Genomic DNA, 24,616 nt, shown 5'->3' with positions numbered 1-24,616 from the left:
CAAAGATAGCTATAGGGTTAGACGCTTATAGTTTATGGTGGTTTCGCCCCATCACAAGTTCGCCCACAGGCCCCTATCACCTTCACGAGTTCGCCGCCTAAAATAAAACAAGTTACTAACTTTCGATGATTTGGGGACGAACTTGAAAAATTGAGGTGAACTCGTTTTACGTTAGGGAGGGAATTACATAAGTGGTAGGAGGCGAACTTTCGATGAGGTGAAACTTCCAGTCTGACCGGAGTGCCCGCCTCACTGACTACTGCCCTACTTTATTTCCGTCTCTCTGAAGCAACTTGAGGAGATGCAATTGTTTGTGGGTCCGGGTATCTGAGGGAATGAAATTTTACCTTGGGTAGAATGGAAAAATTAAGGATGAGGAAACAACGAAACATCGCATCTAAGAGTCTCATGACTCTTAAGGTAAATTGATGGGTTACTCATGAGAAGAACTGGTGATTCGAAGTTGCATTGCTTTTAATAAACTGGTTTTTTAACTTGTTTCAAGTTGCAACGACAAGACGATTTGATTCGTTGTACAAGTTTCAATTAAAGTTATTCAAATAAGTATTATTTCAAATACAACTATGATCATGGTACTCGCACCAGGTCCTTCCCATTTAAAACATCCGAGAGCGCCTTAAGAACGAGAATATAACCTGTCGTAGTACCATCTAGAACTATTTATATATATTGGTTGCAATTTCGCTATCTTTGGCCATGTAAGACTGAAAATCTCACTATTTCTGACTTAGAAGAATACAGAATAGAAAGCATATTAATCCCGCTTCAAAATGAGCCAGATTCCGTCAGGACTGTCGCGTCTTAAAACCCCAAGTAGAATTGTTAAACCGGTTCAAGGTGGCGGTGTAGGTGCCGGATCTCAACCTTCAGCTCCTTCAGTAAAACCACGTGGATCTGTTTCTAATTCTTCTCAGGCAGGATCGTCTACAGTACAACCAAGAACTAGTCCTACGGGGGCTAAACTTGGCCAGACTTCAAGTGGAGTAACTCGACGAGGAATGCCAACCAGCGACAATGGCAAATTGAGCGCAAGCCGTGAGCGCTTGGTGAGTCCACGGGGATCTCTAACTGGAGCAGAAGTTGCTCAACCGAGACTTCCTTCAAGAGAGAATTCTCAAACAAGACTGCAGTACAGAAGAGAGAGTTCTAGTTCTAGTTTACGCGGAGCTTCATCTAGAGCTAATGGTGCTCCCGCTATAAGAAGACGTGGCGAAATTTCTCGAGCGCCTTCGGAAAGTCAAAGTCAAACTGCGCCTGTTGACCCGTCGAATTCAAATCTACTCAGCTTGTTCAAACTCGGAGATCGGGTGTTAGTAGGAAACTCGAATCCTGGCTCTATAGCTTTTATTGGACAGACAAAATTTGCCAAGGGTGATTGGGCTGGAGTAGTTCTTGACGAGTGCGTCGGCAAAAATAATGGAAGTGTTCAAGGGGTGCGTTATTTTGAATGCGATGCGGGTCATGGGATATTTACAAAGCTTGAGAAACTCACTAAAATTAACCAAATCGACGGTAGGAGAACTTCATCGAGTGATGTTAAAGTTGAGAAAAAGAAAGCTAACTTAGAAATTGGCGACCGTGTCGTTGTAAGCGGTTCGAAACATGGTGTAGTTCGGTATCTTGGAGAAACTGGATTTGCTAAGGGAGAATGGGCTGGTATTGAACTAGACGAGCCACTGGGGAAAAACGATGGTGCTGTCGCTGGAACAAGGTAAAATGTGTTCTGTTTAATGTTTGGAAATCAAAACTAAACAGGTGTGTCTTTTCTACAGATGACTAAAGACGGATAGTTTTAAACTCGCAGAATTTTGTATAGATGTTGATATTGAATTCTATAGCACAATAAATGTTTAATACAATTGTGGTTAATTTTAGATTTAAATGATGCCTCTTGGAAACTTCTTGGTTTTCAAACGATGCATCATTAGTTCAATACATCACGTGTTTGTTACTGATGCCACGTCGGCTGAAATTACAGCTACGTTTGGCATTTCACTTTCGTGAGCAAAAATTTATCATAGTTATATGTGGAACGCGGTGACTTTATCATTTTGGAATGATGGCTTTTATATTACCGGTTGAATACTTAATTTTTGAAACATTCCCTCAGGCATTGAATTGAGTTTGAATTTAAAATTATAATTGTTTCTAAGCGCATCATTTTTACTAGAAGCTAGTTGTTTATAATTGCCCATTTATAAACTAATTCATGATTAGTAGAAAGACATTTAGAAATTTTATTTTCGTCTATATGTGCGACACATAAGGTATAGAGTACGGTATAGCATGTTGTCTGAAAATTTGGCAGAGCACCAGGAGAACATTTTTCGAAATCTTTGGGTAAATTATAAGCACATTTGGATCTCCCATAATTATATTTATCACTGACATGTGGAAAATGTTGATGAAGGGAATTACTAAGGTCATTTCAGTGTTATTTTTTGAAAGGCACAGATACAGCCTTTAAGTGTGCCAGAATCAGTGGGAAAAAAAAAACAAAACAAAAAAATGGTGGGTTTTTTCTTACAATATGGTGCTGCAAATGGCAACATGCAGCACAGCCAGATTACCTGCAGCATAGATTAGATATCATGACACAAAAAATAAAATTGGGCTGTGAATATTTCATCAGCCAGTTTTTTAATATAGTAGTAATTTTGGAGGACGTTGTCTTTGTTAAAACATCAAGAACATTAATCTGATATTGAACCTGCACTCAGATGTTTGTCAAACTGAGGCTTTTGTGGTTATGTAATAGAAGTATAAATTTTTAAATAAAGGAAGGAGGTCCCTTTCCTCTTTATCATTTGAATAGTTTTAATCTGGAATGTTGCTGATTTCTTGGGTTATCTGGCATTTCTTTATAGTGCATCAAACTTAATGCAGTAAATAAGTTTAGGTGACATCTTGTCAGTGAATGAATACGTAATTTAAAAGTAAATGAGTATAGGAACCCCTTTTGATATTGAGATTTCACTCAATCATCTTTTTTTTCTTTCTTTATATCCATCCTTTGATTACTTTCATGCAATGTTCTCTTCCAGTTAAAAAAATCCAAATACAAAAAGCCATTTATTTTTAATTTATCAAATTCAACCCATCCATTTTACAGTTTAAGTTTTTATTTTATTTTGTTTTGATCATTGGTGATTCTAGAATAATTAAAAAAAAGAAAAGAAAAGAGATTTAATCTTCAAACTTTTGTTTCCATTTAAGTCTGACACTGATGTTCCATTTTATGCACAAAGGATTTGTTGTACTTGTGGCTAACTGCTCTTCTGTTTCCTTCAAGATATTTCCAGTGTGAGCCTAACTTTGGACTGTTTGCTCCACTACATAAAGTTGCTATTTCAAGTTTACCTCTACCACCAAGACTTCAACCGCAACCTCCTCAAGGAAATGATGTACAGAACTCCTTGGGTGCACTTGGAAGTAACAGTTCTATTAATTCAGTTTCTTCAACCCTCAGTGAATCCTCCTCTACCCCTAAGCCATCTACATTAAGTACCTCACAGGTAATAATTGAGTTTTACTGACACTAAAGGCAATAATTCATTTTGATGTGAATTGTTAAGTCATTACATAAGAGAAAGGACAAGAAAAGAGAAGGGAACAAATGATGAACATAAAAAAAACCATCTGGAAATAAAAGATAATTTGGTTTTATCAATTAGATTGATAATGTAGATTGGCCACCCTTGAGAGTTTCTAATGCTGATGTTTCCCTCTGACAAAGGACTAATGCTTGAAATGTCAGCTTTAGAACTGACTCTTTACTAGAGCCAATTTACATCATAAGATCAGTTCATAATACCAAATTATCTTGTAATTTCCTGAACAGATGCACCACCATAAGAGTTTCTTCAGAAACTTTGCCCTTTTATTCACCTGGAAACAAAATCTAAAAGCAATATTTAACCATTCTGGCTACCTTTTTGCAATCAACAAATTATGATACCGTTTATATTTTGTTTGCAACAGATTATCTCAAGCCCTGAACCAGAGGTGTCTGAAGTTAAATCATCACCACCCCCATCAGGGCTCACCCAGTCTCCTGCATCATCTGGTGTGGTGACATCACAATTGGTGGCTTTGCAGGTTATTAACTTTCTTATTTGCTCAATTTGCTTGTTTGATAACTAGCAGAGACAGTGGTTTAATGTTTAGTGCTGTGGACTGGGAACAAAGAGGGCTTGGATCTTAGAGGACTGCTCTTCACCTTTAAGAATAAATAGATAACAACAAACTGGTGAAAACATAAACCACAACAATTTTAATCTTTTCTCGGCTCTAAAGAGATTTTCTCAATCAAGGATCAAATTGTGCCCATCACAGTTGTTAGAGGTAGTCTTATTAAAATGAAACATTCCTTTATCAATTGACAAATAACCAGTAACACTTGGTAACTGATGGAGACTAGCAGTGTTGGGAACTACCACTATCTGCAGTTGCAGTGGCCAGACTGTGAGACCATTATTAACATAAAGTATTGCTAAGTATAAAATTAATGCACTTCACCTTAGGAAAAAAACACATGCTAGTGAACAATGGGTGCACCATTTGTGTACAAAACAACAAGAGCTTTTGATTACTTTTCTGATTTTCTGAAATGAAATCAGCACATATTTGCTTTGAATTACCCAAGCAAGCTCCTAAGAACTGTTTTTTACTAAGTCTGTGTAATGGTTTGTACAGCCTAACCTAAAATATTTTGCACACAAAGAAAAGTGTCACTTTTAAATGTTAGCATACCTGAGTTAACTTTGATGAACTTAAGACTTTTTAATTCTTATACATGGGATAAAAACTTAACAGCATGTTGTTTTTCAGACATCTACCGTAATGAGAGATATTTCAGGTTATATTGTTAAAAAAAAGGAGGTAAGAGAAACTCTAAAAAGGTAAATAAACTTAATAGAAAAATTTTACCTACTGTTAATAATAAATGTAATAATAAACTGTGTGGTAAGAACATGTTCTTGGTGACCAGTCAAACAATGGGCTGTTAAAATCTAAATTTTAATGGTTAAAGCTTAACTAAGCTTGTGCAGAAAAAATTTACTCTGACTGACGATCATGTGATAGGTGAAATTTGTGCCAGAAGTCTGTCTTCAACTCCTATGGGTGACCAAGACAGAATTTCTCTGTACAATACCAAGACAATATTGAGCAGAGAAGTGATGAGAATAGATATCAAAGAGGGGATTATTAGTCAATCTAATGCCAAATTCTCCCAACTAATATTATAAGAAAATTATTGCAGACAGTAAAGAGAATTACTAATGAGATCATAGCAAGTGAAAGGGTTAGCATTCATATTTGGTAAAAATACATAAATTTACTTACTAGAGGGCCAACATAAACACTCATGTTGAAATTAAAATTTATTCATGTAGTAGTTACTGGTCATTTATCAATGGCTGTAATATATAAATGATAAATGCACGATACTGTTCTTTTGAAACAGTATCACTGAATTTAGAAATGTAAATGAAATATAAAAAATCCTTCAAATTGTTGATGTATCTTGCTGAAAAAATTATGGGCAATTTATAATGGCTAAAATGAATTTTTTTTAACAAATGGGTATTAATCAAAAGTGGAAAAAAATCCACTAAATATCAATTTTTTTTTTCATGCTAATGCTTCCTGGACTAAATGATTGTTTATAAACCTTTTGACCCCTAAAAGTGACCAGCATTTAATTTCTCCTCACAAGATCACCACTGAATCAAACATTAAGGTCGTGAGAATAAAGGAAATGATCATCAACTAAGCTCTTGATTGTTAAACAAATTCTCCTTGTCAGTTTATTAGGAAATGTATGGTGAACAGTATAGAGAATATGTAGACTGATATAGGGGTGAAAAGAATTAAGTGACAGTGTGAAACAAAGTGAGTAAATTTGTGACCTGAAATTGGATTTAACTAACTAATAGGAAGCACTGGAGGATAGAGAGAAGCAAATCCAGTCCCTTCTGGCAGATAGAGAGTTTGAACGAGCAGAAGTTGCTAATGCTACAAGTCAAGTTACTAAGGTATTGTGCAGTGGTGGTAATTTCTCAGTTGTATCTCAATTAACAGTGTTCTTTCTTGTCTTGTGTGTCCTGTTTGAGAGGTCTCTGGTCTTGTTTTCAGGACTTGACAACTGTGCAAGGCTCTTCTGTTTTAACGTCTCTTTACAAAAATTTCAAAGCTTTTTATTGATTATGGTATAATTTCAGCAACTGTTCTTTGTGAGCAAAATTCTTTTCAATATTCCTTAAATTGCTGGTTTTGGTGTGGTGCTATTAATGCAATTCTGTGCAAACTTTGTTGAATTTTTTAAAAGATTTTAACCCCTTTTCCCCTGAAATGATTGTTCATTTTATTAACATCATTTCTTTATTAACTGCACACTTCATGTTGACAGACTTAGTTAACTTAAATTTCATGATTCAAGCTCTTGAATGTGAAATGGGAGAAATTTAATCGTATTCCTTGAAAATTTCAACTCTAAGCTAATGCTTTGAATAATTGCAGGTTGAGGAAGAAGTTGGCAAACTAAAGGAAAAACACAATGAGGTATTGTACAGTACATGGTGAATGCTTGTTTATAGCAGGGTTGCTGCTTAGAAATTAGACTGCTGGCAGAAATTTCAAGTCAAGTGACTTGAATGGTATTATCAAGGTATTTTGTTTAGTGATCTTAAAGAACATTAAAACATGTTTGACTTGCATGTATACAGGCTATTCTTGAGAAAGAAAAGAGCATCAGCGAACTTCAGAGCTTGCTTGAAACATCAAATAAAGAAAAAGATGACCTCCAGTCACAGCTGGAAGAAGAGAAAAGGTAAAAGTCGAATTCAGGAGTTCAACTGTGTTTGATCGAATTATGGTCAAGTCGCTGATGGTTTAACTTGCCAATGCCAACTCACCAACGTATAAAATCGAGTAGAGACATTGGCGAGTTGGTCTTCAATCCAGTACAACTCAAGAGAAGTTAAACATGTAGAAAAGTAAAAGATCTTTCGTAAAAAAACTATTTTTTTTCTTCCAACAAAGTTTATAAGGATCTAATGGTGAATAAAGCAAGGTAAACATTGCCAATGACTATAAAAGATTCAGCCATGAACAAGTTATTGTTTGACAACAACACTGTAAAGACTCATCTTGTCAATCAATCAGATTTTTTAAGAAAACTTGGCTTTCTAGACAAGATATTTAGTAAAAAACAATTCTTTTTATTTCCAACAAATTTTATTAGGATCTCAAGGCAAATAAAGCAAGGTGAACATTGCCAATGACCAAAAAAGCTTTAGACACGAACGATTTAGTTATTGTGTGACAACAACTCTTTAAAGACTCATCATAATCTGTCAGATTGAAAAAAAAATTGGCTTTCTAAACAAGATCTTTAGTAAAAAAAAAAATTCTTTTTATTTCCAACAAAGCTTATAAGGATCTCAAGGTGAAGAAAGTAAGGTGAAGAAAGTAAGGTGAACATCACCAATGACCAATATCTTTGAACGTGAACAAGTTATTGTGTCACAACCAGTGTCATTCTAGATTCACACTTAGGTAGCTCACTTTTGAAGGTGTCTACATTTGGTCCATCTTAATACCAGGCTATGCTGGTGAACAAAAAACATTTTCTAAACGCTTGGCGTTGGCAAGTTGAACCGTCGGCGACTTGACTGGATACTGTTTGATCAATTAACCCTTCAATGTCAGAGGTCTGATTATTAATTCTCCCATCAAATTGCTACACATTTCCTTGTAATTTAGTTATGAGAATCAGTGTCTGATCAAGATAACAACTTCTACCTGATAAGTTGAGTATTCTCATGACCAGTTTGCTGGATAATGTATGGAGAAGTTGCATTTTAACCACTTCTGAGAGTTTAAAGGTTGACCAGGAAAGCTTATCACTAATTAGTATAGGATCATTGGCTGAAATTAAGTTATTTACTGTTATTCATGTTTATACAGGAAGGTGGAAGATTTACAATTTAAATTGGAGGAGGAGGAGATTACTCTTGGAGATGAACTTAAGGTATATCACCTTCTTTGTGATTTAAACATGGTATTTGCTGAGAAATTTTCAGGATCCTTTTTTTGCCTTTCCCTTGAAGTTTTAGAAAGGTGATTACCAATAGTCACAATCATAGAACATCTGAGGTTCTGATCTATTTGTTATGTAAGTTAGCAAAGCTGTGCTCTTACAAAGAATCACCAGGCCTGAAAAAGAGAAAGTCTGAGAGCTGTTGTCTCAGAAGTTTGTAGTGCTTACTAGGTCTTAAAATCTTCCATGAAAGTAGTGCCCTCCAAGTTACCTGCCTTAAAACATTTATGTCTTTTAGTTTTATCAGGACTGATTGTATCATGAATGATATCATCTTATGCAGAGTACTGTAAAATCATGTATTGAATTTTTCTGGTTGTTAGATTGAGCAGAAAGAAATTGAAACACTTGAGATTGAACTAAAAGAAAAGGTTGCCTCACTTTCCAGACTAAAGGAAGAGCTCGAAACAACACAGGTATGGTTAATTCTTTCACAGTTGTGAACTTATGTTGAAATAATGTTGGAGTTATGTTCAGAGCAATCTTCTATTGAGTGTCATAACAACCAAACCCAGAGTAATTGCATCAGCCTATCGGAGGAAAGGAAAATACACAGAGTAGCCATTGAGAGCTCAAAGTAAAAACAAGTAAAAACTGGGAAAATGCAGGTAACAAAGTTATGACTGGTTTTAGTTTTGTATCTGATTGATTGATATAGTGGTGCAAGATTTTTGGACCAATCACTGAGAGCAGTAAAGCAAGACCAATGCAATCCAGAACTGCTTTTGACACCCAATTGAAAATGGCTCCATGTGGAATATGGTTAAGTGGCCTATGATACACTTGCATGCATTTGTTGATGATCAGTTTCCACATTTTTTTTTCCAGACTGAAAAAAGCACAGCATTATCAAAAATTACAGAATTAGAGAGTACTTTGTCTGAATCAAATACTTTAGTTTCAAATTTGCGGACATCAGTCAGTGATTCTGATAGCAAGATCAGAGAACTGGAGGCAACACTGTTTGCAAAGCAAGAGGAGCATTCCAGTGATGCCAGCATAAGAGAACAGCAGCTCAGAGAGAATTCTGAAAGGATCAGTGCTTTGGCAAAGGATATAGAGGAACATGCTAAGATCAAGACGGGTCTTGATAGTGAGATTAAAATCCTGGTAGGTGTAGCTTTTGTTTCATCTTATAAATTATCATATGCTCAGTATAGTGTAATATGTTTTAAAAACAGTGTGGTTAGATTTGTGCATAAATGTACCTAAATAATTCTTTAAACAGAAATCATCTTTGTGTGGTTTAGCCTTCTGAGTAAACAGTGTTGAGCACCAAAAGTGGAAGCTGTGAAAAATACTCCTCTGATAGCTTGTTAAGTAAATGCTGGCCAATTTCTTTCTATGAATGAACAAGAAGACAGATATCGGTTTGTTTTGACAACATTATTTTTGTTGCAGAAATCAGAACTTGTGAGGTCAAAGGAAGAGAATGAAACTTTGCAAAAAGAGATCAATGGTAAGAAGTGCTTCTTTTTTTATTTTTTTTATTTTTTTTTATTAAATATCAAAAGTGAAGTATGTTTCCCAACATATGTATGGGAAGTGATAGGTGCATTGGAAAAGGGCAAACCCATCCAGTGTAGGTAAATGTGAAATCTTCATTTATTTCCAAGGTCTCAGGTCAGCATTTTCTCACATCTTCGAATCAAATTGTAGATCTTACAGAAAAGCTCCACCACAAGGAAGATGAATTTTCTTCCCTATGCAGTGAGCTTCAAGTGATCAAGGACACAACACTTGGTAAATAATGATAAATTTAGATATTTTTATCTAGAGCAGAAAATAGAAAAAGGAGAAAAATGTTGTGTTGGTGTACATAACACCACTGGGTAAATTTAGGACACTGTGAATACTCAAGAAATATTTGAAGTAAATTTCAACCAATGTGAGCAGTGCCAGAAGGAGTTGAGCATGATATTACAGGGATTTCACTAGCTTTTTTCATAAGCAGCTGCCAATGTTGAGGTGTGGAATAAACCATGCAAATAATGTTTATTTGTCTTCTTCTTCATGGTTGTAAAGAACTTCAAAAACAGCTTCATTTAAGTGAAGTCAGATCAGAGAATCTTGCTGCAGACAAAGCTAAATTGGTTAGTATACATTTGATTGCATTCTCTTTTGATTCTACATGTAGTATTGATGGTAATACCACTCCGATGTAATATGGCTTGGGTGCTTGAGGGAATGTTTGAGAGTGTTATGTTAGTATATCTTTAGGTTCCTGTCAAATTACTTTCCATTACTTTAACTTCTTTTCTAGGCTGTTTTTGTAACTCACAGCTTTCTGCTTTCTCTCATAATGCTTTGGGATGAGATTGCCATCGTTATCATGTCACCAAAGAACCCCTGCAATATTCTGTTCATTTGATATGGATTAACCTTTTAACTCCCAGATCTCTCCAAGATCTGATTGTTGATTCTCCCCTCCAGCTGCTAATCATTTCCTTGTAAATAAGTTACGAGAACTTGGTGTTAGATCCAGATGACAACTTTTACCTGATACATTTGAGTATTCTCATTACCTCATTACCATTGACCTGTTTGCTGTACAATGCATAAATATTGTAGGGAGAAGTTACTTGTTAATCACTTCTGGGAGTTAGAGGGTTGAGGTTTCTCCAAAGTATTATTTCTGTTATTAAGGTTTATACTTTTTTATCATGGAATTAATCTGTGCCACATGAAAAGGCACTCAATACCTTTTTGAGTTCCCCACGTTTTTGTCCTTGTTCTTCCTATTTTGTGGAGAACCCTTTTATCACCATTGGTTCCCTTGTATTTGGTTCACTCCAATATCTGACTGTTGATTCTTCCTGTAGCTGCTACACATTTCCTTGTTAATCAGTTACAAGAGGCTGGTGTCAGTTAGTTTAAGTATTCTCATTACTTGTTTGCTGGATAGTGTATGGGTATTATTGAGAGAAGGTACATGTTGATCATTTCTGGGCTGATGAAAAGGGCTTACACACAGGAGTTTTGTATTAAGAGAGTTCAGCCTGATTTTATATGTACAATATTCAGGTCTTGTAAGTGTTTGAAAACAAATGGCCAGTCTATTGTTATGGAAGTTATCGAGTCATCAAAATCTTTCCATTTTGTCCACAGTCTTTCTTGATTCAGAAGTGGCCATATTAATTAAGTTTACAATACCTGATATCCTTCTGCTGATGGCTGGGTTCTTTTGTAAATTCAACCCTTTGAATTCAAGATCTGATTGTTAATTCTCCCTTCCAGCTGCTACAAATCTCCTTTTAAATTAGTTATGAGAATTTGGTTATGGATTAAAATAACATTTACCAGTTTGTTAGATAATGTTTGGATATTATAGGGAGAACTTGCATGTTAATCACTTCTGGAAGTTAAAAGGTTAAAAAGTGGTATTCTTAAATTCATTGCATCAAATTTTTAATAAGTCTTTTAATTTGTCTTTTAATGAAGTGCCCAGCATTTTATAACAATGTTACACTATATTTGTGTTTTCTAATTCTGCACCTTCTGAAGTTCTAATGTAGCAACAATAAGTCACTTTATGACTTCGTCAATCTTGTAATGCATAATTTATGATCACTTCATAATGGCCCACTTTTCACCCAGAAAATCTAGGAACTAGGTGTGGTTTGTACTCCTTTGTGTGGTCTCACCACAGTAAGCAAACAACCTTGGTTTAGTAGGAATTCAAATTCAGTTCTTTCTTGTGCTTTTAAAGAACTCTGTTCTTTAAATTATGTAGGTTTCTGTGTCCCTTCAGATTCAAATGCTGAGAGCTACAACCCACTCAGATGGAGAAAGAAAATATTTTGTTTGTCGTGCAATCTTTGTTGTTTTCTGCTTGCGATTAAACATTTTTTTTCTGTTGAAATGACACTTCTGAAGGAGTAATATGAAAAGCCAGAACTATTTTCAAACAGTTAATTAGCAAAATTAAATATCACCTGAGTGTTTCATTTCAAATTCTCCTACAGGAGTCCCAAATTGCTGAATTGGCAAAGAATTCCGGTGATAGTTCACAAAAGCTGGTTTACCTCAATGAACAACTCAGAGAAAAGGACAGGTAACATGTCGGCTCGCAAACCAGACTGGATCTCTTACCTAAGGCTTGTGAAGAATTTGCTCTTCACAGCTTGCCAAGAGTCTAGTTTCCATCCCATTTTGTCCAAAAGTTTAAGATTACCTGCAGTGCCAAGTTGTTTTGTTTGGTGTATTTCAGTTTTGTGATGTCATTGTGGTATGCAGTACCTGTCTGCTATGTTTGTCCTATTTCCTTTTCAAAAACTTTATAGTTTTTCAATATGAAGCAAAGTAAAACTTCTCTTTTCAACAGAAATGTATCTGCTTATTTCTGTAGAAAATTATTACATCAGATCACAAATGCACTGCATATACTGAGACATGTTTATCCAAGTCAGCTCAAGGCCAGTTTTTGTTAGTTATAAGTTTGTTCAGAAAGCATTTGGTGGAAAAGAATGATAAATGCAGTCTTTCAAATGCACTTAAAACAATCACTGAATCAGTTATTCTGTTAATTTATCGTCATTTATTTAACCCTTTCACTTTTAAGATTGCAAAACTAATTCTCCTTATATGTGGAGTTAAATCAAACAGTTTCCACTATAATATCATTTTTTGTATTTGGTTTACCTTTCTAATTGGCAATATTTGGATAACATAGGAATATGAAGAAATTGCTTCACGGCCACCCCTGTTATTTCTTTGGAAACTGACCCCTTTTAAGCATCAATCCGTCAGACTCTCTGTATGTCAGTCCTTCTGTCTGTTTGTGTTTGTCGTTTGGTCAAACATTCAGTCAAAATATGTCAGCCTTTTTAGCACCACATCAGAATTTCTAGTGCACTTTCATTTGCTATTGCATACTTGGATGAATTCTTTTGGCCTGTCTCTGTACTTGCTTGGCTACATCAGAAACATGGAAGTTATAAATGTTAGTTTTACCAGTGCTGGGCACATGCTTAATACTTTTAACAATTTTTCTGGTTTGTAATCTCTAGTTTTTCTGAGTGATGTTCACTGGAATATCTGTTGTAATTTTGATTCACTTGTCATCAATCTTCCTTACCCTTGCATGTATCCATCTTGGAAATCAGTTCTTATTTTCTTTTGGAATGAATTTTTGAACAAACTGCATATGAAAAATATACATAATTTTTTTTGTGGTGAAGTGGTTTAGATCAGAATGTTTTCTCTGTAGGACTTTGGATAAATTTAAATCTTCCTCAGCTGAAGCTCAAGTCCAGATTGGCAGGCTGACAGAAGATCTTGCACAGGCAAAGGTGGGCCTAGTTATGCTGTTTCATACAATAACTGGGATACTATAAGCCCCCTGATTGGCCAGTTTTTATGTTTTGTTAAATAACTGAGATACTAAAACCTCCCTGATTGGTCAGTTATGGTGTGTAATAAAATAACTTAAATACTACAACCTCACTGATTGGTCAAAAACCTTTCATTCATTGCACTGGTAAACTAATAGTTATTTTACAAAAGGAATAGACTGCATTTTCTATTGATTTACCATCGTAATGGGCGATTGGAATGTTGGGAGAACACTTGAAAAGTTTTGTGTTCTCTCAACATTCCACATTGGTCATTATGCTAATAAACCAGTAGAGAGTGCAGCCTACTACTGAAATAATGAGTTCTACCTTGAAAGTGCATAAGTGTCATTTATATTTAACTCACCTTTGAACAGTAGTGGGTTTAGAAGAGTAAAACAGGCCCTGGTGTTCTCTAAAAGTCAGTGAATACATTCAACTGTTTAACTAGGGGGGGAATACAGGTTATTTTCATGTGATTTAGGCAACTGGGCTGTTTCATTCGGCAGGGTAAGTATGGTTCTCAGTTCAAATTAGAAATATCAGCTGGCTTAGCCAGCTCTGACATCTGCCCATTTATAGTTTGTGGGAAAAAACTTAGATCAGACGCTGTGCTAAGATAAATGAGTAAATTGTGAAAAAGTAGATAAAGTAGGGAACTCAAGGTTAATTTTTTGTCTTTGAATTTGATTTATCTTCAATCAGGAGCAACATGATAAAAATGTGCTGGAGATAAAGAAATCCCACCAAGATCAGACCTTAGCTACAGATAAAATGGTACAAAACCTGGTAAGTTATGGTGAAGTTGTGATAGTTTTATTTTCTTTAGCATTTTCATTGCTGGTCAGGGAAACCAGATTATATCCTCTTCAGATGAATTGAATATTTAATTAGTACATTTGCACATCAGAATTCACAATTTGTTTCCATCTCCTCATAGAAATCTGAGCTTGAGCAAAACTTAAAAAATACCGAAGATATGCAAAATGCACATCAGGCCAAATTGCAGGTAGGTGTTTATTTTTAATAGATCCTTGGAGTTGTTTTAGTGCCTTGTGTTTTCTTAAGCTGCAGTTTTGACATTATCTGAGTCTAAGTTCCTTGTTTCATTGTGTTTCAGGATCTTATGCAAGCCAAGGATACTGAGTATTCAGCTGTGGAGGAGCAAATGAAACAAAAAATTAAAGAGATAACCTCGCTTACTCAAGAGCTGAACAAGTTGAAAACTTTACAGCAGGAGACTCTAAAGGAGAATACAGAATTGTCTGGAGTAAAGGTAAACCAATTTGGATGTCGCAAATATCTGTTCATACAGCATCTTGCTCAGCTCAATCTAGGCATATTAAATGCTGAACTGTCAATTTCCCTAACTTTCTATTTTATTTTTGAAATGAAAGTAAAATTTGCATTTTAAAACACCAACTTTTTCTCTCCCAAGATCTCACTAGTAATTCTCCGTACTGTCTGCGGTACAATTCTAATGATCTTAGTTTGGAGAATTTGGTATTGAATTAATTAAGAATCCCTTAGTTGATATTTTCTTTATTCTCGTCACCTGTCTGCTTGATATTGTATTGATATTGTAAGGAGAAATTATGTCTCGGTCACCCATGGGAGTTGAAGGGTTAAGTTGAACTATTGTGAGATGTGTGGGACAAGTAAAAAGCTTGGGTTCCCTGTGAGAGGGTGAGCACTAGCCAACCGACGTTTTGCTGTCAATGCTCCAATAACTGAGGTACAAAGTTTTGGTTAGCTGGACCATTTATTTGAATCACATGTGACCAGGGTCTTGGTTATTGCAAGATCATCAGCAAAGCAAGATTAGTAAAGTCATGATATTCTTTATAACTCACTGATTGCTGATTGTCAATTGAATATATAGGAGCAATATAATAAGCTTCAGACTGATTACAAGGCATCACAAGATCAACTTGCAGCATTACAGCTGCAGCTGGAATCTTTGAATGCTGAGAAGGGTCTTGTCAAGGGTGCTCAAGAAGATGCACAGAAAAAGCAACAAGAACTAACTGAAAAGTACTCAGCACTACAACAAGAGCATCAAAGCTTGGTGCAAGCATTTGACACTGTCTCCAAGGTATGTGACTGTGACAATCTTTTGCAACAAGTTATGTGAAAGTAAAATGGTGAAGTCTGTTCTTGAGCTAAATGGTCCATCCAGACAGAGCCTATCCTAGTTTCCATGGCTTGAAGCAACTAGGAGTGTTCCCCCCCCCCCATGGGATGCCATCCCTTTGTAAGGTTTCCCCCCCCCCTCCCCTAGCATTTCATCAGGCTTCCTTGAAAAGTTATTTCTATGGTGATAGTACCCAGAAACTTTTCTGGATAACAATAGTGTTGTTGACTAAGATGATTGATTTTTGTGAAGTGTCATGAATCAAAATTAATGTTCTTTCCAACAACAGGAAAACTCCTCAAGAAAAGAAGAGGTGGAAACTCTTAGTAAGGCAAAAGACATTAGTGAAAAGGAGAAATGTGACATGGAAACAAAGCTGGAAGAATTGAAAACTCATTGTAACAACCTTCAGAAGGATGTAAGTCTGTTAAATGACATTAAATCCAGTACAAAGTTTAACAAGTAAAGAAAGTGTAAACATGTTCTATGTTTTGCTGAGCTAATTCATGGAAGCAGCAAGGGAAACATGAAGCAAATTTAGGGCTTGCAATAACTTTTTTCTTAAGCTGCTGCCAATGGTGCAATAGGCAGCTGTAACATGAGGTGACAGTTAAATACAACAGTGAGTTTCCTGTCTTTATGTTCAAAGTACTGATAACATCCCAAATTAGCTAAAATAGTTAAAAATGCATGAAGGGTTTGTTGTTTTTTTGTTAAAATTGGAATAGCAATGGTTGGAGCTTGGCAGCAAAGAAAAAAGAGCTGCTCCTATTCCTTCTTATTGAGTATATCTGTACATACTGTGTTCATTGAAAACTTTGGATCAATATCAGTATCTGGGCAACTGCCCACCTACCCCTCCCCTAACCCAACAACAGTCAATTGATAACAAGTTAGGGTTAATGTTGGGTTAGGGGAGGGGTAGGTGGGCATTTGCCCAGATACTGATATTGATCCAAAACTTTAACCCTTTGATCACCAAGATTTAATTCTCCTTCTAACTGCTAAACATTTCCTCATAAATAAGTTATGACTTCAATCTGATAAGTTTTGAGGATTCTCATTACCTCTATGCTGGATAATGCATTGATGTTATTGGGAGAAGTAACATCTTAATCACGTGTGGGAGTTAAAGGGTTAAGTCAGATCTTGTGCTCTAAGTTAAAAGGCATTCATCATTGTTTACAGGTTGAAGATGCAAAGTCTTTGGCAGACACCAAGGAAGAACAGTTGCATTTGCTCAGTTCATCATCCTCAGATGCAGAAGAAGTGATTTTGAAATTGAGGAATCAAGTGTAAGTACTGAATAATGGTCTTTGGCTTGGTTAAATAACAATTTAACAAAGTTAATTGCCATGAACTTAGTGAGCATGTCTGGTCAGTGGTCATTGTCAGAAGTGCAAGCTCAAGTGGAAGTTTGGAATTTAACTATGGTTGGCATCTTTGAGCTTTCAGCCAGCTTGGTGGTGCGCTCTCCTCACTAGTCTTTAGCGCATGTTAGGGGTTTTTTCTAAGTGTACCCCTACTCCTCCCTATCAATCTTCCACCTACTGATTCAGCTTGGGTTGACATGTGCCTGATGGCTGGGTCACGGGATTTTCCTGCCATGGAGCAGTATTTTATTTGGGGGTTGGCTGGTCACCATGAAGCTCCTGGATACCCCAGGCACTTTTCAACAAAGTAAGGTAGCAGTTGACTTGTAACAGATTTATAAGCTGGCTCTGAAGTCACAAATAATACTATCGGATAGTCAGTGCTAATTTTGCATTGACTGTACAAAGAATTAGTTATTTGTAGGAGACATGGTGGCATAATATAATATTTTCTGCCATCTGAATCGTTTTCAGGGAAGAAGCTCGTACACAGAGAGACCAAGTTACCAAGGAGATTACTGTCCTGTCACAGGAGAACCAATCACTTAAAGGAAGTGTTGATGCCCTCAAGAAGGATAAAGAAGAAGTAACTGTGGAAAAAGACAAGGTTGGTCACACTTTTGTGTTTTTCTTATTTTTTTATTCAGTTTTCGATAGTTTTGAATTTGATATCTCCTCCTACAGCTTAAAGCAGCAATGATGGATGCAAGTAATAAGATTGATGGCATGAGTGTTGAATTAGAAGAAGTCAAAAAACGGTGAGCACTACTTCATACCCCATAGTAAATAGCAACTTGTCTTAATGTAGAAAAAAAGGAGCAAATCTAGTCCTCAGGATTTTTTCAGTCCTTTTTTTTTTGTGGACCTAGCAGAGGTGATAAAATCTTTGCTGAAACAGGTCCTCTGTGAGATTGACGAGAATTAATTATCACCGAACGTAATGCTTTCTGATATCAGAAGGGGACATTCTTGAGATCACAAATGACTTTCATTAGCGGAATGGTGTGTGTTGGGTTATTTGGCCAGCCAAAGTGTGGTAATGCATTTGAAAGATTCTTTTGTCGAGGTTATTGCATTGTGCTCTTCAAGTAAGATGTTTAACACTCTCTGTGCCTCTCTCCTCACTCTGCAAACTGTTACAGAAACTTGGCGACATGCTCAGAGTCGGGGGGGGGGGCATCTGACGGACTATCATTCGATCGAGGGGGGTGGGGGCTAGGAAGGATAGTAACATTCCTAAACGCTTCACACGACGGAAACCGGAATGAATTCTTGCAGTTGTAAGGGTCGGTCTTATACGCAATGGACTTTTCTTGCGGTTATTTATATTTGTAAATGATGATGATTATTATTACTAATTTGTTACAGGGAAACTAATGCAAAAGTTGCTGCAGATTCTGAAAGAGAAGAATTGGAGATGAAGTTACAAAATGCAGAATTACTAGCAAAGAAAAGAGATGATGAAGTCAATAGTTACAGGAAAGAGGTGAGAGTTTCAACGCCTTTCGATTGAGTGGTCTTTAACCAAAACCAAAATAATCGCAGGAACCACTGAATAGACCATAAAAACAATTTCGTTGGTTTACTGGTGCAATAAATGATAGGTTTTTGACCAATCAGGGAGCTAGTTGTATCTTAGTTGTATCTTAGTTGTTTTACTAAGTAGTGTAATTATTGTTAGTGTTGTAAGCGATGATAAGTCACGGAAATTGATAGTCATGTAAATCGTGTTAGTACTGTACGTTAAGTGAAGCTAAGTTAACAATGTAAGAAATGCAACTACTACTCAAGTGAAGAATCGAAAGTAACTTCAGCATTTTAATTAAGCATTTGTAGCGGTTAAATTGAAAAAAAAATTATCCTTACCTCTAGAATGAAATGCTAAAGAGTAGACTAGAGAGGAGTATCAGTAATCCTGCTCCTACGTCCATTCAGTCTGTTAACGGTGAGTGATAAACATTGAATGGTAACATTCATTTTTAAACTCTCTCTCTCACTCTTTGAAGAGGGAATTTTTCGTGGGTTGATGCTATTGGAGAGGTGAAAGTCTCTAGCACATGAGGGACACATCAGTTTACGCTTTACAGGAGTAATGGAAGTTCAGTAGAACCTTAGTGAACATTTCTCATTTTCCTTAATATTATCAAGTCATAATTTCGTGAGTGGATTAGTTTAGAGGGGGATTCTTTTAAAAGAAAAACGTGCTCCTGACAGTACAACATTTTTAATTAGTGATACCTATTTTACATTTGAAATTTCTTGACTCGACGTTGGTTAAACCATGAAATCTTTTGGTTTGCAAGTCTTGAAACTTTAATGCATTTAACAAAACATGTACTTTTTCTCGTTTAGCTTCAGATATGGAGGCAGTGATGAGCAAGCTTAGAGAAACAGAGGACTTGTTAGAAGCAGTGCAAACAGAAAAAGGAAACTCAGAGGCACAGGTAACTAACGTTCAGCACGAGTCTACAAGGAAATCAAGTGTTCAATGGATATTAGAACAGAAAGAGGCTGGATCGAGGAACACTCAATCTCGTTCCAGTCTCCACTCGCTTAAAGTTCACGCTCCATATCGAACGAAAACAGACTACTGACAATCCATAGCTTATTTTCAACAGCTTTATGAAGTTTTACATGTAGTTTTATCTATTACTGCTTTCGATTAGACGGGTTATGTATAATAGCCGAGAAAAGATACCAACAGAAAAATAACTCAGGTGTCTGTTCCTATTGCTTAAAACGATTCAAGAAGTTCACAATAGTAATTCCACTGAGTGGAATGCGATGTGGTCTGCGAACATACGCGTGATTTGAAAATTGAAAGAGCGCGCAGCGCCAATTTGATTTGAAATCACAAGTATGATTTCAGACCAAAGTTGCATGTCACGAAGTTTAATTACCACTTTATTACATTCATTTTGAAATGTTATTGGTTGTTGTGTTTTATTAAAGCTTTGTCATTGGCTGGAAAAGAGATGCGATTTAGAGCGAAAAATGGTGCGATTCGTGAATAAATCACACCAATGAGAGCCACTCAGATTGAAGGGACTACCAGTGATTCTAAAATGAATGTAATAGAGATTTATGAGGCCATTCTTTTTTTTTTCTTTTTTTTCTTTTTTTTTTTTTAACCAAAATTTGTGGGAAATCAATCAAATCCCTGGTCAAAAACGTTAAAGTGACATTGAGAGGTTTACGAATTTTTTTTATTAAAACAAACCATCTATTTAGAATGAACATTGGTGTAAGTCATGGCTGGTCTTAACTACTTTACCCATTTGGTGATTTTCCACTCCGTCAAAGGTTTTTTATAAGTTTCGTGTCCAGTGATGGAAGCAGAAAAAAAATTTTAATCCCTTCTACTATTTGGGAGTAATTTCTTGGTGTCTTTCTTACAGGTTGACTTCTTGAATTCCGTGATTGTGGATTTGCAGGTAAAATTTGCTTCCTAATGACAGGCTCTGAAAACAAATTTGAGTCGATTTTTATCAAAGGAAAAGAGAGACATTTACATAAAGGTGATGATATTTGAGTAAAGTTGTTAATGGAGTTCTGTCCATTTTTTTTATGCATTCAGAGGAAAAATGAAGAAGCGGAAAAGAAAATTGAGCTGTTTATGATGGGAAAGGTTCCAGACACAAATGGCACCCTTAATTTGTAAGTTATAATGACTGTTTATTCAACCACTGCATCTGTCAGAAAATAAATATATAATCAGAACCAAGTATGTATTACTTTTGACTTAATTTCTTTGCGATATCTGTAAAAAATTTAGCAGGAAGGGGTTCAGAATAAGAAACTTATCAGTTGGAGAATTTAAAACCATTTTCTCTAAACTAATTTTAAAGGAAATGTATCGCGGCTAGTTGGGAGAATAACGTATCAGATCTCGGGAGCCCAGGGGTAAGAAGTCTTAGAAGAAGCTATTCACGTCTGGACTTTGATTTTGTGTAGATCTGACGATGATGAGCCAGTGAGACCGGGAATAAGACAGCGCTTGTTCTGCGATATTTGTGACGTTTTCGATCAGCATGATACGGATGACTGCCCTCTACAGTCTTCAGATGCACCGGACAACCTGGGAACCCAGCACCATGGAAACAGAAATGAGGAAAGACCTTACTGTGACATATGTGAAGGTAGGAGCATCTGGTGTTGTCTTCACTGGGCGGCAATTGCCCAAAGTGCAAGACTGAGTGGAATTTCATCGAAACCTGTCATGAAGTGCGTTAGGCAGCTTACGCTGATTGGTTAATTGCGGACGGATTGTTGAATGATTGGTTGGGATAACCGAGATACTACGAGCGCCCTGATTTGTTAAAATCCTCTCGTTTATTTAACAGCCTCTGGCTCGTGATTTACAAACATTTCTGGTGTTCAATACCCCGCGTGGGTTATTCCGCCGGTAAACTGATGGGAAGTGCGGGCTCTTGCTTAAATGATTTAGTACTAGTTTGTCAAGTTACCATGAGAAGACATGTGTATTACCTCATTATTTTTACGTGACGCATTTGAAGGTGCAGTTTACAATACCTGTAAGGTGAATGAGAACCTACTTCTCCACTCCAAAACAAAAAACCTGCGTGACTCCTTCCATAAATTTGACTAGCACTTGGTAATTTTTTGGGTCAAAGTGGCTTCAAGTTATGAACTAAATGTGAAAGTTACTTATAATTTTAGCTGAAAACTAATCAATTCTACTGTGAACATCCCATGTAGTTTTTGGACACTGGACTCGAGATTGCGACGATGAAGAGGTTAGTTTTACTCGTTTTTTTTTTCTTCTATTGCCCTTAATTTCTTTTGTTAATAATACAAAAGTACAAACATTTTTTTTTTCAAAATGCGGAAGGTACGGTGGCATAGTGGTCAGCGCGTTTTAACCGCTAGGGAAACCGCGTCAAACGCAAAAGGGGTAATCTTGCATGCCTTGCAGCTCGGTGGAGTAGTAGTACTCCTATACTGTAGTTGCTTCGTGCAGTGGAAACCTGGATAAGCCCTGGAGTTGATTAGCTACCAGGCCCCCAACTCAAAACCTAGCCGCGTCTGCACGCTTCACACGTGCCACACGTGATTGTGTCACGCGCGTAAATTAGGGGCGTGCGCCAGTTGATTTGGCTTTCAAATACCCTGCTCTCGTCAGTGGCTCTAACCCGTTTCCAACGTTCACTTGTATCTTTCACAGACGTTCTGAAAGTCATGTCGTGGAGGTTTACATGCAAGCTATGAAAGACAGCAAGATGTTGTTCTCGCTCCTCGCCTTATCTTTCTGGTGTATGATGTAAAAAGTAACTAACAACAAGCAACACATAACCTTTTTATGGGGTACTAGAAGCAAGCTTTTTTACCTTCTCGTTCCTCGGAGGTGTAGGGTAGAGAGGGGAAATTTCATATCCCGACTTTTCCTGAGTCGTTTTCATGACGCGGGTGGAGACGGAGCGCGGGTGTCAATGGGAAAGGAGAATGAGATGAATGTATTACCTCTTAAGATCTGAAGTACTTAGAAAGTGCGGTTTGCATTATCATCGTCCTATCTTTTCTCTCTCTCACTCCAACTCACACTCCTGTGAAGTGCACCAGTGTTATAAAGACGCGATACTGATTCAAATGACGTGTTTCCGGTGGCCTTTTTTCTTTTTTTCTTTTTTTCTTTTTTTTTTTTTTTTTTTTTTACATCAGTAGCACACAGTTCGTGTTAACCTCTACTTGTGTGACCAACAATAGCTTGCATATTTAACTCCCAGAAGTGATTGACATGTGAATTCTCCATGCAATATCAACAAATAAGCTAGCAGACAAGTATTGAGAATAGACAAACTTATCAGCTAGAAATTATAATCATTGCACAGAGCACCAAATTGTTGTAACTAATCTACTAAGGAATGCATAGTAATTTGATGGAGGATTTCGGCATTAGATCGTCAAAGTCTGACTGTTTGATTAATGATCGCAGACTTTTTATTTAAACGATCCAAGTGAATTTAATTTAACCTTTGGGGGGGTAGTGGGGCGGTGGAGGGGTGTGGTGAGAATATTGACCCTTTTTGAGCGCTATTGCATTTTATACCTACCTTATTTATTATAAAAAATTTTTGTACTCTTTTTCAAACATTGGATGAAGGGGCAAGTATATGCACAATAGTTTTCTGTGAGATCTCGTGGATGAGGTTACTAGAGATGCGTGAACGCCCTAGTTTGAAACTTGAGTTAGGGTATGAAATAACAGAGAATGGAATATTGGAAAAATAGAATGCAATGGTCAAATAGTAGTCAAAGTGATTTCTTGATTCGCTTTCATGTTGCAATGTGGTGAAACTGAGGTATTTAGAGTAATGGGAGGTGAAGGAAGCATGAGTGCAAGAACTCTCAACCTGTTCAGTTTGTTTGTTTCTTTGTTTGTTTTGTGTATTTTGTTTCGTGGTTTGATTTTTGTTTTATTTTTTCCGTTTTTGGCTTGTTCCTTTGTCCTTTGTTTCTTTGGGTTATTGTATGTTTTAGATCTTTGCTCTTGCACAAGGTTACCCTTTACAGCCCAAATATAGGGATGATTGGAAGTATTAAAGAGGTAGACTACGGGACTGTCCCTCCTTTTCGGCGAAGTCCGTTCACTTCGATGCGCAAGTCGGAAAAAAAAGACAGAGAAAAAAAAGAGATTGATGTTCGCGCGCCGCGCAGAACTCTGGGGATTAGGCACCTTTTTCCCATAGTTGCGAGCGGCGCGCTAACAACGTCGTCTTTTTTTTCCGCGCATCATTTTTTGACTCGTGCGACAGACTTCTCTGAAAAGGAGGGACTGCTGGTTGTCTATTTTAAATAGAGGTGACTATCATATATATTATGGTAAAGACAATTTGCCGTGCAGATTTTGTATCTCCTTATTGTCTATCGTTATTATGGTGGCCTTACTACATTATTGGCGTTTTTTATATATTAATAAGAAACTACGGCCATACCATTAAGAAAATTATTTTGTAATAAACTTAGAATAATGAGTAAACACCACTTGGTTTTTATTGATTTTTTGGTCTGTGATTTCATTGATTTTTCACTCCCCGTCGATCTAAATTCTTGATGAGTGGCTGGCTCCTCTTTTCACCCCATCAACTTTTTTTACAGTTATGACACCAGCCTCGGTGAAAGCGATTTGAAGAAATCGATGATTTTCTCTGTTTTATCTTCTGGATCCCTATTCGTCATCGTTCCTCCTTTGTTTATTTTTTGCTTCTGTATATTTCTTTTTTATTGAACAAATCTTTAGCGCTTCCCTCAAATTTAAGTCTTCCGGTGCAGGTGACCTGAAGAACTCAGTAATTCAGTTCAGCTTTTCATCAGGCACAGTGTGACTGGCTTGACTACAACCGCATCCTTCGTACCCAGATTAGGTAAAGACCTCTGCATCTCGGATGAGTGGAACCCAAGGCACAAAGTTCGACAACTTTAGGTTCCCCCTCTCCTCCTCGTTGGTCTGTATCCAAGACCTCTTTATCCCAGGAGAAAGAGAAACCCTGAACAGGAAGATGGACATCATCAAGTTTATGTCCATTCTTATCCGACCCTCTTGGTGACTGTCAGGGTGTGCACTATGGTGATGATGTTTTCCCTGGATTTGGAACTTTGCGTGCCATAAAATACACCCTTGTTGCCTTCATAC

At 36.7% G+C, this 24,616-nt stretch overlaps 1 protein-coding gene across 2 annotated transcripts; it reads left to right on the top strand.

Moving 5' to 3' along the window:
- The first annotated feature begins 670 nt into the window (after positions 1–670).
- On the top strand, positions 671–23,978 carry LOC131776030 (CAP-Gly domain-containing linker protein 1). 2 transcript variants are annotated; one of them, XM_066162363.1, is made up of 31 exons: positions 671–1,732; positions 3,314–3,536; positions 4,003–4,119; positions 4,852–4,902; positions 5,961–6,059; positions 6,544–6,585; positions 6,750–6,853; positions 7,993–8,056; positions 8,449–8,541; positions 8,954–9,235; positions 9,527–9,584; positions 9,785–9,868; positions 10,151–10,218; positions 12,091–12,179; positions 13,335–13,416; positions 14,164–14,247; positions 14,399–14,467; positions 14,579–14,734; positions 15,341–15,553; positions 15,882–16,010; positions 16,781–16,887; positions 17,440–17,572; positions 17,650–17,723; positions 18,334–18,451; positions 18,838–18,910; positions 19,318–19,409; positions 20,364–20,399; positions 20,543–20,622; positions 20,920–21,104; positions 21,685–21,722; positions 22,151–23,978. In XM_066162363.1, the coding sequence occupies exons 1-31, from the start codon at positions 792–794 to the stop codon at positions 22,157–22,159; spliced, it is 3,993 nt and encodes a 1,330-aa protein (XP_066018460.1). In that variant the 5' UTR covers positions 671–791; the 3' UTR covers positions 22,160–23,978. The 2 variants fall into 2 exon arrangements, with proteins under 2 accessions (XP_066018460.1, XP_066018461.1); XM_066162364.1 differs by lacking the exon at positions 4,852–4,902.
- The last annotated feature ends 638 nt before the right edge of the window (positions 23,979–24,616 follow it).

Source organism: Pocillopora verrucosa, chromosome 2, assembly GCF_036669915.1.
Source record: "Pocillopora verrucosa isolate sample1 chromosome 2, ASM3666991v2, whole genome shotgun sequence".
Lineage (NCBI taxonomy): Eukaryota > Metazoa > Cnidaria > Anthozoa > Scleractinia > Pocilloporidae > Pocillopora > Pocillopora verrucosa.
The sequence above is the reverse complement of the archived record's forward strand: the minus strand, read 5'-3'. Positions and strand labels throughout refer to the sequence as shown.

Coding starts and splice junctions, on each gene's coding strand:
- LOC131776030 (XM_066162363.1), top strand. CDS start 792: ATGAGCCAGATTCCGTCAGGACTGTCGCGTCTTAAAACCCCAAGTAGA. Junction 4,903..5,960: donor ATATTGTTAAAAAAAAGGAG/GTAAGAGAAACT, acceptor ACTAACTAATAG/GAAGCACTGGAGGATAGAGA. Junction 8,542..8,953: donor AAGAGCTCGAAACAACACAG/GTATGGTTAATT, acceptor TTTTTTTTCCAG/ACTGAAAAAAGCACAGCATT.